Source organism: Corapipo altera, unplaced genomic scaffold, assembly GCF_003945725.1.
Source record: "Corapipo altera isolate COAL_440 unplaced genomic scaffold, ASM394572v1 1b, whole genome shotgun sequence".
NCBI classification, from domain to species: Eukaryota; Metazoa; Chordata; class Aves; order Passeriformes; family Pipridae; genus Corapipo; species Corapipo altera.
The window spans coordinates 16,576,171-16,589,914 of NW_020884881.1; the positions used below are offsets into that span (position 1 = coordinate 16,576,171).

The following is a 13,744-nucleotide window of genomic DNA, read 5'->3' on the forward strand; positions in this document are numbered from 1 at the left end:
TGGTCAGGCACTGGAACAGGCTCCCCATGGAAATGGTCACAGCACCAGGCCTGACAGAGTTCAAGGAGCCTTCGGACAACACTCTCAGGCATGTGGTGTGATCCTTGGGGTGTCCTGTGCAGAGCCAGGAGTTGGACTGGTGGTCCTTGTGGGTCCCTTCCAGCTCAGGATATTCCATGATTATAAATATATTTATGCAGGGATGTATTATGTATGTATAAAAGCATCTTAGTTCTCAAACTCCTACATCAGTACAGCCAAATCACTACTTCTTGTTCATTTTTTTCAGGTATGAAAGACACCTTTGCATAAGATGCTGTCAAACACCCGTGGAAGAAATACCTACATTGCAAACAGGTCCCTGCCAGAATAGGCATGTGTAGAATTGTTCTGCTTCATCCTTTTGATGGGACTTTTACCTAAATTTTGAAACAGATGATGATTTATTGAGGTTCCTGTTTCAGTTTGGATCGTAAAGGCAATTGCAGCATATATCTGAGTTATACATAGGCCTTTCAGTGCAGTTATAATTAGGATTTCAGTAATAAAATTATTACTCTGGGTTTTCTTGGGGGGTTTTTTCTGTTCCCCCTCACTTGAGTTTGATTTGAGGTACTTTTATTAACTTTCTGTTTACCTATGAGTAAGAGTTTTGCTACAGCTCAGGAATCAAAGGTCTGGTTTCCTTGGCAATGATGGACTGGTTGCTGTCACTGCTGTTGCAACTTGTCCCTTCACAGTGCCTGTACTCTTGGCTCTGTGACTACACAAAATCGTTTAGAGACCTTTTTTTTCTGGGTTCCTAACCTGGTTTGTCCCATTTCTATGAACAGCATATGTGGAACCACTGACCATGAGAGCCACAAACAGGAATGCACCCTAGATCAGGCAAATGCCATAAATGGAGTATGTTAAACCTGCTCTGGTGCATCTTCACTTAAATCACTGGGAGTTTTGCCACTGAGTTTTCAAGGGAACCAGCTTTTAGGGCACAGGTTATGTTCAGGAGCTCTTCCTATCCATACCTTGGCTCCTGTTTAACTGCAGCACTGACATGAAGCTTAGTGTATTGACAGCTGACATTTTGATCCATCAACAGGTCACCTCAGATTCCAGCAAAACCTGTTGCAGAATGGGAGTTAAGCTTCCTAAAGGAGTTGTGGAGCAGAGTTTTGGTGCCCACCCTGTGATCATGAGACCGCCTGGATCTACAGGGGACTCATGATGGTGCCTCTCTGGAAGCAGGGCCTGGATTGCTCATGAGTGAGAGGCAGGTGTGAGATCTATTTTCAATGCCAGGTTAGCAAAATAATGCAAATTCTTGATGCAATTTCCTTCCAGTCCTCATAGCGCAATGCAGTTTAGATTATGACAGTGTTTTTGTTACTGGGTTCGCTGCCCTCAATTTACCATTCCTCTCTCTCTCCTGGCTTTCTTATCCAGATCCCCAACTTCTCCATCACCTGGAAGAGTAGTTGGAAGAGCATCTTGCAAGGCTGGACCTGGAACAGGCAGCACACTGCCTTCCTCCCACCTTCACCCTCCTCAGAACTCTTAATGTCTGTCCCCACCTCTCTGCTCCATCCTGGTCAGAGATGAATCTCCTTGGCCCTGGGACTGGGGAAAGATGAACCACAGCAAACTCCAGTAGGAGACACCCCACCTTCCAGCAGTGTAGGGCTTGAAGAATGAGCTGACTGCCACACCGGTGTCACAAACTGTGACACGGGGGGGGGCTGAAGTCCATTTTGCAGGAATGGTGAAGCTCCACAGTGCTGTGGGATCAGGGACACATAAAAAGACAATGAAATTCTGAACTCTGCTGCAGGTCTTAGTGATGGGTCTGGTTTCAGTCCCTTAATATTCTCAAGTGTGTCAGTCTGTGGGAAATGATACAACTTTGTTGATGCACTCACAGTGCTTATTAAGGCAGATGAGAGTGTGCTTAGGACAGGGTATACTGAATATGTCACTTTTAAACATATCGCAGCCTCAGAGGAATACCAAGTCTCTACAGCTGATTTTTTTTTTTTGCCACCTCTATTTGCAGCTGCCATTTTAATGCTTCTCCACTCTCTCCCTGTGCCTGGTATCCTCCTCTGGGCTTCTTCCCCCTCCTCTCCCACCTTCCCAGGTGCTGCACTGCAACACCTTTTTGCTCCTTCCCCTCTCTTTTCTCACTCAAAAGCCCCAAAAAGCAGCAAAGAAGGGTGGTCAGAAGGGCCACCCAGCACAACCCCCCGGGGTGGGGGAAGCAGAGCCTCCCTGAGCGCGGGTCTGATGCACCACGGGCATCGCAGATCCCCGTCAGTGCCACCGGGGCCGCAAGCGGCAGATGCACGGAGGGTCGAGGCAAACCTCCTTAGGGACAGGAGATAAGGAATCGATCCATGCCGGCCTCAGAGAGCGGCACAGGGCTGACAAAACCCTTGCAGCTGGCAGAGAACGTGAAAACCATGGGAAGCGGGCGGACGTGCAACAGCAGGGGCCGGGCTCCCCCCAGAGCCCTCCCCGGCCTGCATAAGCCCTTCCCACCCCAAGCTCGGCCTCGCCCTGGCTCCCGGCGGGATGTGGGCTCTGAGCATGCACGGCCCTGCCCAGCGCATGCGGCCGGGGATCGGGATCGGGGTCAGGATCCCGCCCCGCCCCGAGAGGTCGGGCGGGCAGGGAATGCTGCGGGCCGGGAATGCTGCGGGCACCATGGAGCAGCTCGGGAAGCGCTCGGCGGCCCGGCTGGACACCGTCCTGCGGCACCTCTGCCCGCGGCTGGGGGCGGCCCCCGCTCCCGTATCCTTTCTGGAGTGGGCTCGGGAAGGGTCCCTGGTTTGTCCTGCGGGGACACCGGCCTGGGAAGGACACCCAGGCCGAGTCCCTGCCCTGTGTCCTGGTTGTGGGGTGGAGACGTGCCGGGGGCCCTGCCCTGTGTGCTGCCCTTGCCCTGGCAGCCCCGGCTGGGATTTTGGGGTCAGCACCCGTCCCACCCCAAAAACCTCCTGCTGCCTGTGCTTCCTCCCTGAGCTCCAGCCCTGAAACCCGTCGGGATGTGCATCTGATAATCCGTGTCCTCTGGGCACCGCCCAGTACAGCCCCCCAGCACCGAGCAGGGGCTTCCCTGCAGCGAATTCCCCTCCTGGAGATTCGAGGGCTTTGGGGGAGATAAACCCTGTGTGACTTAGAAGTTGCACAGCAAGTCTCAGGCTTTGTTGAAAGCTGGTACAGACTTGACTGGTAGAGCAGCAGCAGGAAAAAACATCAAGGTTTGTTTTGCCAGTGGGATCTGAGGTGGAAATGTTGGAGGCTGCCAGCTTTGTGACACATCAGACAAAGGGAACCAGGGCAGGGAGGAGATTTCGCGTTGGTCTGTCTCAGGGTTCCAAAAGTTAAATAAAGACTGCTTGCTGACAGTATTTTTAAAGTTGCTGCCATAAATCTTACTTTTTTTAAAAAAAAATGCTTATGTTTCACAGTGAGAGCTGAACACTCACAAGTTACCTCTGAATTGTAATAAATAGGAGAAAAGGATGTGATCAAACAGGATGTAGGAGCCTTCAAATATATATTAAAAATATGAAGACAGATGGATAGTTGTTGACTCAGACTGCCATAACACAGAGATGCAAGCAGGAACACAAAATTAGAAATAAATGCTAGGAAAAACACCCTGATTGTAAAGAAGAGGTGCTGCACAAGCTGTTTTTAAATCCAAGTCTTGATGCAAAGAGCTTTGGACAAAAATAGGACTAATCTGGGCTGGAGCAAGAAAGGTGTATGGATAAAGTAAGTGGCAGAATGTATTAAGAATAGATTTATTTGATACATGGTACATCAGTTTTGTTTTAATCTCTGGCTTGGGTGATTTGGATAGGACAGTTGCTTTTCCTCACAGAAAATGCCTCTCCTTTAACAAAAGGAGAAGTGTCTTGATAGCAATTCCAGTCACCACCAGAGACACAAAACGTCCAAACCTTCCAAAGCCCGTGGGGTCTCTGTGCTGCTCTACTGTGTGTGCCCACCCCTCTGTGCTGAGTGAGCCCTGCACCTGAGGTTTGCTGTCTTCTGCCACCACAGCACAGGCTCTGACCTTCCCAGGATCCTGATCTTCTCTGTTTACAATTAGGGCTGCAGAATAGAGACTTTAACACCATCTTGTACACACCCAGTTTCCTCCTGTAGTTGCTTTTAGGGTTTAGTATATTGGAGATTGGAGTGTTGGTTGTGTGGGTATATTGGAAGATGGGTTGTTTCTGCATATCATTGGAAAAACTCTGCCTTCAGATGGCCTCAGAAAGGAGAGGAAGGTGAAATGTGGCAGATTTTTCTTTGGAGCTAAGTGTAAGAGCCAGAGGGGAGTAATGCACCAGTAACACCAGCACTTATCTCCTTAAAGGAAGGCAGATGAGAAAAACCCACATTCCAAGTGCCTGTGGAAGACCTCCATTCCTGGAGCTGTGAATTCAGCTTGAGTGCTACCTGGTTTGGGACACCAGTGAAAAATCAGCACACCAGCTGTAGAAGTGAAGGTTTCCTCAAAATGCAGGAAAACGGGAGATTTGAAAAGCAGCTGCACCTCTGGAGTGATTTGGGTGTTTGACTTCTTCTGATGCTTCTGGCACAGCTGGGGCTGTCAGGCCAGGGCCATCTCACCAGGGGCCTGTGAGGTGGTTTCTGAGAAAACTGCACAGGTGTATTGTGCTACTTTTGGATATGCAGGAGTCTGCAGAACCCCTTGGGATGCTGCAGGGAGGTGCTTTGGAAAAGCTTCTGGGGATGTTAAGCCTTGCTGTGCCTGTGCTTTAGTGTCTCCAAAAGTGTTTATTTGCTTCTGAGTAGCTCCAGGTTATTACATTGCCTGCACAGCTGGATAATGTGCCTGTGGATATGTTGTTCCCAAAAGGACTGTGTGAGGGGAAAAGGGGATAGTTTAAATGTGCCTTTATGAAAATGAGCTGCTGGAGCTGGCAGCTCCTTCCCAGCTGTACCTCTTGGTTTCAGTTGTCCAAGCAACCCAAACTTGTCCTCTGAGCATTGCAAGGTGTCAAGAGCAAAACCAGTGAGAGGAAGAGGCAGTGGAAAGTGTCAAAGGGAGCCCAGGACTTGGTGGACTTTGCTGTCCCCCAGTTCTGGAAAGTGGAGGTGTTGAGGAGGCCACCACAGCTGGGGCTCAGCCAGTGCCTGTGTCTCCATCAGCTGTCTGTGGACATTTAGGAGCCTGTATGCTCAGGAGTCCCATTTTCACTGAATTTGGCCCTGAAATGTGGTGTGTGGAGCACTAGTGCCCTCAGTTGGGGAATCCCTTACTCTGGGACCTGCTATGGTCGTTTCCACCTCATCTCCCCATGTCTTCTTCCTTCCCTCTCTCTTCCATCCAGTTCTCAGCACCTTTTCCTCCCTCTGGCTCATTTTTGCCACACGTTTTTGCATGTTTGTTGTTTCTTCTCCTACTGTAAGTGACTCTTGACCAGATAATGTTTAAGCTTCCTGGTGTGGGGACCATAAACACAACTGTTGTGAGGAAACCTTTGTGTTTCTGAAGCATTCATGTTTTTATGGCACATTTGTAAGGCAGTGGTGAGCAGTAGAGGAAAGTCAGTGGTTTACATAAAAACCTGAAGCAGAGATGCATGTGCAGACCAGGAAATCTGCACAAAAATGCTCTTTTTTGTCCTTACCCCTGGATGACAATTCATTACCATACACAAAGCTCTTGTGAGGCTTCTTTAGCCAGTAGCTTTTAATTGCCCTGTTGATGAGAATGTCTTTCTGCCTGGGAGAACAAAGCTGTGTTTATTTCAACGTGTTGAAATTAATTGAGGTGGAGGACAAGCCCATAACTCTCCTCTCTTCCTGCTATTCCTGTCAAGCTTGGGAGGGACCAGATCTCTGTAGTAACTGTAGAGAAAGTGAGGGTTTGCATCACCACATGAGAGTGTGAAATCCCAGGTTCACTCCTAATGTTTTTTATTATTTTAATTTTTTTTTTAAATTATAGATTTTTATTGTTATAATTTTAGAAGCAAAATAAACAAGAACATTAACTGAAAGTCCAGGACGGTAACTTCCTTTAGGATGAACAGAATTTTAGGATCCAGGACTCATGTGCATAGATGATGTTCTGCACTATTTCATTTGATTATATATTCCTTAACTTCCATCCCAGATAAGCATTCCTACTTCTGCCCAAGTCAGTGTTGTTCCTCATTCAGGGGGGTTTTGGTAAGATCTGCTTTCCTTTGTAGAGACAGAGATTTTCAGAACTCAGTTCTTTGTCCCTAGCCCACATGTTGATTGATAGACATTGCGCAGCCTTTCACTTTGCAAGGGTGTCTCCCTTGTTTAACTGTAGTTTAATGTGTTTCTCCTCTGTGTCTCAGCTACACCCTGGACAATGATCTCCTCACCACACAGCAGAGGCAGTTCTATGAAGACAATGGGTATCTGCTCATCAAGAAGCTCGTTTCTGATGAAGACATCGAGCGCTTCAGGTACGGGGCACTTGCTGAGGAGTTGGGGGGGGCCTGTGTGCAGCAGCATCCCAAGGGAGCTCTGAGAAGATGGAGGCAGCTGGATTCTCCCAACATGGACATTCCCTCTGCTTTGCAGGAGGGAGTTCATGAGGATCTGTAAAAGAGAGGTGAATCCACCAGGAGCTATGATTATGAAAGACGAGTCCCTGAGATCCCAGTTTGGTCAGTCTGAAAAAGTGGTTAATAAAGTGCAGGACTTCCAGGAAGATGAAGAGCTGTTCAGATACTGCACTCTGCCAGAGGTAAAACAGAGTTAAAACCCATCAGAAAGGGGGTGGTGGTGGAAGAGCCTGTGTGAATGTATCTGTGCTTTAATGCCTATTTGAAAAAGCTTCCAGATGTTCTGTCTTGGTCTCCTCCCACCATCCCTGTTTGTGTGCCATGCCAGATCCTGCTTCCTGTCCTTCATCCCAATCTCCTCTTCCTGTACCCTAGTCCTTAGCCAAGCATCCATCTCCCAGTGCTTCCTCAGCCACCTTTCCTCTTGGTTTTCATGTTTCTAATATTTTTTTTCCCTAATGTTTTCTTCCCTGTAGGTCCTCAAATATGTCGAGTGCTTCACAGGGCCAAACATCATGGCAATGCACACCATGCTGATAAATAAACTTCCAGATTCTGGTAAGGAAAGCTTGGATAAGAGGAAAATAGATAAGCTATTGTGCATATGCTGTCTGTCTGGCCAAAATTGAACTTAGAAAAGCTGTTTGAAAAAAAAAAGAGGGACAAATTAAAATAAAATAACTTTGAAAATTTACAGGGCTATTTTGGTAATACCTTGTTACCTGGGCTTAATGAGATAACATGAGAAAACTCATGAGAGTTTTTGAGTCTGTGCAAAGTCTAAGTAATATGGCAAACTAGGCAGGCAGAAATACCCTAACTGCATCTATTTAAGGAGCAGAATTAATGACAAAGTAAGTGTATAAATCATATATAATAGGCTCTTTTGGTGTGGATGATATGTTTCCATTTCCATGAGGGAAAAGAAATAACAAACAAAGCTTCAAAAACATTTATTTTTGTTTAGACCTCATGAAAGAAAGCCCCCAGGGTGAGGGCTAATAGTGCTGGGTAGACTGTCTGGGGAGGTTGCAGTCCATAAATTGAGATTTTCTTCCTTTTTTAAAGAGAAGGCTAAATAAACATGTACTAGGTGCAGCACAGGCAGGGTTGATTCTGCTTGCAACACGCGGTGCCTGCAGATGGCTGTTTGAAAGTCTTTGTACTGGGGAGGTTTGTGCAACATGGTGCTGGCTAAAGTTCACAAAAGTGGAGAGAGGCCAAAATGAGTGGTGAAAACGTGGCAGGGGGTTGGTGGTGGTGAAGGCAGCAAAAGGAGCCACTTGAGGGGTCACAGCCAAACACCTTCCTGGCTTTCACTGTGTCCCTGTGCCATTGCTGACTCAAGAGCCACCACTGTGGTCCATTTTGGGATGGGGCAGAAGCTCCCCTGCTTGGCTTCCAAGGCCATGGTGGGCTGGAGCAGACACTGAGGACACCAAGTGTCTCCAGGTGTCTCCAGCAGCAGCTCCTTAGGATGTGTTACGATGATTAGACAAGGAGGGAAAGGCTGTGTCACATTTATTGAGGTTGAAGGTTTTAAACCTGTGTTGCAGACAAACAGACTTTTCTCCACCCCATGCATCAGGACCTGCACTATTTCCCGTTCCGGCCCGCGTCCCGCATCGTGTGCGCCTGGACCGCCATGGAACGGGCAGACCAGGACAACGGCTGCCTGGTCGTGCAGCCCGGGACACACAAGACCACCCTGAAGCCTCATGGCTATCCCAAGTGGGAGGTAGAGTGTCACAGAGGGCTTGGAAAGGGCTGGGAAGACCTCACTGTGGGGACAGGACTTGCAGGTCAGAGCTGAGGTTTTCAGTGATTTTTTTTTTTTTTCTGTTTATGCAAATACTGATGTTCTTTAGGGAGAGAGTTGCTTGGTTTGCCTCACTCCATGTGACCTGGGTAGATTTGCTTGCCTCTGTTCCCAGCTTCACCTAGAAAATGCCCAGCATGTCATGGCATAACAGCATAAATATGTGCCACTGTTTTCCACTGCCCCTGCCAAGTCTCTGTCTCCTCCTATGGATTTGTTCCTGCCTGGTAGCATGTGCACTGTCCCAAAGAGAAGAAATTGGATAGTAAGCAGCTGGATGCAACTAAATATCAAGTGGTATCTTCCTCTTAAGAATGGATATCTCCTGACCTGACCTGGAGTTGGTGATGTTTATACTGGGAGCAGAAAGCTGGACCCCAGCAGTGGCATCAGGCCACACTTGTGGGATTCCCCGGTGCTCTTCTGTATTCTCCCCAGCTGAGAAATCTTAATTGTCCAAATCCAACTGCAGAAGATACAAAAAGTATTATTTTTTTTTATACCTCAGACTTGAAGTAGAAAGAATAGTGGACAAATAGGCAGGCTTTTAGTTTGGCATATGGCATATGCTGGCCAGGGGAAAGCAGATCCATAACTGTCCCTGCTGCCCCTCGTGCTGAGAACCAACACTAATTTGAACTGAGTGATTTCAATTCGGCCATTTTTAACTAGGGTAAAACCAACAAACTTTTCCATGGGCTGCTTGATGAGGATGAGAAGACTCCCAAGGTTCACCTTGTCATGGAGAAGGGAGACACGGTGTTCTTCCATCCCCTGCTCATTCATGGCTCTGGGATAAACAAGACATCGGGTTTCCGAAAGGTAGGAAATCATCTCTTGATACAGTTTTTTTATATTCCTGATTTTTAAAAAAAACTGACCAAACTATCCCCCCGCCTTCCCAAGCTCATGAATATGTGAATGAATGTTTTAATGAGTTTTTATCTTCCTAATATACTTTTGCACGCCCTTTTTTAAAATTTTTAATTTTTTTTTTTATTTTTAAACATCTGTGTCTTCTGGAAGCAGAGCATGCTGTGTGCAGCTGCTTGAGAAAAAACAGAGCAGAAGTAAAAATTAGATATTGAATCTATGTTGGAAGCCTGGCTGGCTGTACTTGCTTTACTAATAGATCCCTTTCAGCAGTCCCAAATATCCGAAGCTTCTCTTTCTTCCCCTACCTTGTTGGTATTTCATCTCTGGATAACAGGAGCCTCCATCATCCAATAAATAATATTTATTTATATGGTAACACAACCCATTTTTCTGTTAACAATTTGATTACACATCGTATTTTTTTATCATGATTATTTAACTGAAACAGGCTAAAGTGCCCCCCTTTGGAGGCCTCACCCTGTCTCAGAAGGGATTCACCCAGGCACTCCAACACAGAGTGCCCTTTTTTTATTTTGTTTTACCTACTCCATGGCCTGTTCTTTCAGCCCCAGTAGCAGCTTATTGGTGATTTCAGAATAAGTGGGTTGTTGTGACTGTCTGGGTGCAGGATGTAAGAACCCTTACTAAACACATGGGTCTGCTCCAACCCTGACTTTCCCTATTCCTGCTCTAGTTGCTGATGTTTTGAGATCAGGTACTACAGCTCATGCTGGGAGACTGTGTGGGAGAGAAGGGAAGGAATAAGAGCATGTCAGCAAGCAAGAGTATTTCTCCAAGGGGACACTCTGAGGAGAGAAGGAGGGCTCTGAAAGGAGGAAGGAATTTGCTGGCGTGATCTGTAAGGAAGGAACGAGGTGTCCACAATCTGGGATCCAACAGTCATTTGTAATCCATGTGACAGTGAGTGATGCCCCATTTCCTCACACAGAGCATAAGCTGTCACTTTGCCAGCTCGGAGTGCTACTACATTGATGTCAAGAACACGACTCAGGAGCACCTGGAGAAGGAACTGGAAGAAATGGTCTGCAAGAAATACAACGCGACTTCCGTGAAGCTCAAGGTAAGACTTGGCTCAGTGCCCTTTGTTACAAACCAGGCCAGTTCTCTTTCCAGCTCTTGTGTGGCAGGTTTGTGCTCTTTCCTATGCCCAGTTTGGCAGATCAGGCTGTGCCAAGCAGAGGTGTTTGGCAGGATAAAAGACCTGATTTTCAGAAGATGACTTGTGTGGTTTTTGGGGGCCTTTTTCCTCATAATGCTGCTTCTTGCTATGGTGGAGAAATGGCCTTGCTCTCTGGCAGCTCTTTCACATCCCTTGAGCTCTAGAAGTTCCTCCTCTCACTCTGCTTGTCAAAATTGTTTTTTTGAGCACACCTGGATCCTTTCCAGGGTGGCTGTGTTGGTGGAGATTAGATCAGCATTTTGTTGTAGCACAAGCAGGGAGGATCCTCAGCCCCTGCTGTCATGATGGCTCAGCTCTGAGGCTGCTCACACACACTTCTTACAGCATTTGAGAGGGTCTAAACTTCATAGAATCACAGAATTAAGGTTGGAAAAGACCTTTATGTTCATCAAGTCCAACCATTTCGTCCCACTGGAACAGGATTAGGGTGAAGTCACTGCCAGCTTTGTCCTTCACTGCATCTCTTGGTTCATGCTTTATTATGGGGAGTCTGTCTGAACCAGAGCTCTTTGCTATTCTATTCAGACTGCACAGTGTGAATAAAAAGATATGGTCATTTGCCCTGAATTTACAAGTATAAGAAGGTGCAATAAATTCAGTGCTTGCCCAATTTGTATGTCCACAGTTCTTGGAGCTTCCCCACCCAATGTTGTGTGAATTTTCCTTTTAAAACAAGTAGCCACATCTGACTGCAGTAACAGACTGACATTTTTTTTTTTGTTAAATATAGTCCCACATCAGTTGTTTAGAGTTGAGGCTACACCAGGTTTGTCAGCAGTGATACACATCTGCCTCAAAGAAAAATAAAATATGGGACTAATGGACTCTCACTGAATAACTGAAACCATTGAGTAAAACAGAAAGCAAATCTAAATTCTTCAGGGATCCAGCCACTGAAAGAAAAATAAACCTTGTTACTGGGGTGAAAGTGTTCTGTATTTCTTAATCCACAGCAGTTCCCTGACGTGGACAGCCAGTGTTGAAACAGTAAAGTCTAGATGTAATAGGCAGCAATTTTCTTTTAAAATCTACATATTTTACAGTATCTAGGGCTTTCTGGAGGAGAGGGCTTTCTTTTTCACCTTTGGGGCTTTGTTCTGCTTATTTTCTCCCCGGGTGCCTGGTTATGGTGAGGTGCCCAGCTGTGCTTTGCAAGCCTGGTCTTACAGGTCTGTAAAATCACAGCGTGCTTGGCTTTTAGTTCCTGGGGTTAATTAGGGACACTGTGAGATCCAGAGGGATGCATGGTGAGGCTCTCTCCTTCTCCTGAGTGGCAAAGAAGTTGTGCTCATACAAGCCTCAGGGAAGACTCTGTGCTTTCATGTAGCTTTAAGCTTTTTTTTTAACCAGAGTTGGAACTTTCTCCCAGAGGAGTGCCCAGCTCTTATTTCACCTTCACAAGATGCTAAGGAATAAGTAATCCTCTGTTTCCATCTCTGTAAGCTGGAATCTTGATCACTGTTTTTGCTGACCCTCAGGGCTTTTGCTTTGTCTCATTTTTGTTTTGAAGGATATCTGGAACTTCCGAGCACGGCTTGTGCAGGGGGAAAGAATTAACCTGTAGAAGACCCTCTGAAGAGTAGGATGGAAAACAAGTGCCTGAGAACGAGCTTCTCTGGGGGGGAGACTGCAGACCCTGCCTGGGCAGCCAGAATTCCATATGCTTTGTTGGCCTCTGTAGTGGTAACTCAGCCAAATGCTGCATTGCAAAATCGTTCTATGCTAATACAGAATAATTGCCCTGAGGTTGGACAGCAAAGAAAACCTAATCTAGAAAACCAGATTTGCTGTGGATATCTTAGAGAATCGAAGAGTTAAGGTCTTGAAAGAACACCTTGATTTTCCTGATGTTTTCTTTCTTGTTTCTTAAATGTTTCCCACATGACACACCTTTGGAAAGACGCTGTACTAACATGAGATTTTATGCAAGAATTTCCAGTGTTCCCAACTTCCTTTCTATGCAAAAAAAAAAAAAAAAGAAGAGTTTCACAGAAGCCTGACATGGGAAGTTATTGGTGTAAGAAACTACATAAGGGAAAGCAGCAATGACTCATATAGAAAAATGGGATTTGTGGGCAGGAATGTGATTGCTGGTAGAGTTCCTCAAACATGGCTTGCTGTGGCATCGTACCTGACTGAGCAGCACTGGCATAAGTGAAATGTGTATCTGATGGGGTTGGGAGATACTGGGCCAATGAACCAGCCTCCCATTGGCCTTGCACAACTGATCCAAAGCTGTGTCAAGTAAGGGAAGTCCTCCTTTGAGACTGGTGGGACTGGGAAAAGGTGCCTTTTGCTGCTGCCAGTTTGAGGAGGTGGTTGGATGCTCCTTGGGACACAGTGGTGGCAGGGTGGAGAGATGTGCACTGAGATGATCCTCTCACCTTTGACAATGTTTTTTCTTGCTTTCTGAAAGATCCTTTTGTTTTCAGAATCTATTTTTTGAAATACAGAATAAATCAGAAGCAAACTGCACTTGGGGGCTGTGTTGTGTTATTTTTACTGCTCAGAAAGTGGGGGTGGGTGTGTCATCGAACACCCCAGTGCAAAACATCAATCCTCAGCTCTTTTCCATTCCCCTTTCCACCCAAAAAAGTGCCAAAACAGCATCAAAGTCTTTACTGACAAGTACTCATGGCTCCTTCTGCCCTATTTGCTACTTCTTCCTCTGGCTGCAGGTTTTCTTGTGCTGTTTGTATGCTTTCTAAACAAGGTGAGGTTTGAGCAGGGTAATTGCATTGATCCTGAACCCTTGGTGGTGGGGTGAGGTGTCTGGGCTGTACTTCCCACCTGGAGACAGACATATCCTCTGATTTGACCACCATCCTCTGGTTTGAGCACCAAGAAGTCTGATGAGTGGGGAGACTTTAGGGCAGACTCCCAGCCCTGCTTAGTGGGTGACTTTGAGTATCCTGGTTCCTGTATCTCTTCCCAAACCTTTATATAACCCTGGCACTAATCCAGCTCTTGGGGAGGGCATGGATCCAAGTGAATGATTTCCAGTGAGTTGGAGACCCCGTCTGCTGACTTTGCTGAGCTCTGGCTCACAGCCTAGCTGGGGCTCTCTTTGGGATTTTTTTGTGACAACTTTGTCTATCCCATATGGTTCATGGCACAGGATTCATGGAGAGACTTCAGTGTCTGGTGTTATGGTGCAGCTGAGTTGGCTGCGGGGGGAGCTGTGACCACAGAGAAGAGCTACAGGTGTCCTTCAGACTCCCAGAGTTTCCAGACTCTGAATTTCTCTTACTACAACTGGGAGAG

General features: G+C 46.6%; 1 protein-coding gene across 1 annotated transcript; it reads left to right on the plus strand.

The window, feature by feature from the left end:
* The first annotated feature begins 2,640 nt into the window (after positions 1-2,640).
* Positions 2,641-12,895, plus strand: PHYH (phytanoyl-CoA 2-hydroxylase). Its single transcript, XM_027639722.1, has 9 exons — positions 2,641-2,787; positions 6,158-6,213; positions 6,372-6,482; positions 6,601-6,766; positions 7,061-7,142; positions 8,141-8,322; positions 9,076-9,225; positions 10,229-10,360; positions 11,991-12,895. Exons 1-9 carry the CDS (start codon positions 2,671-2,673, stop codon positions 12,042-12,044), a joined length of 1,050 nt encoding a protein of 349 aa, XP_027495523.1. The 5' UTR covers positions 2,641-2,670; the 3' UTR covers positions 12,045-12,895.
* The last annotated feature ends 849 nt before the right edge of the window (positions 12,896-13,744 follow it).

Excerpts from the sequence above, each read along its gene's own strand:
- PHYH (XM_027639722.1), top strand. The coding sequence starts at position 2,671 with ATGCTGCGGGCCGGGAATGCTGCGGGCACCATGGAGCAGCTCGGGAAG. Across the intron at positions 2,788-6,157 it reads TGGGGGCGGCCCCCGCTCCC|ATAAGCATTCCTACTTCTGC; the intron begins GTATCCTTTCTG and ends CTTCCATCCCAG. Across the intron at positions 9,226-10,228 it reads AGACATCGGGTTTCCGAAAG|AGCATAAGCTGTCACTTTGC; the intron begins GTAGGAAATCAT and ends TTCCTCACACAG.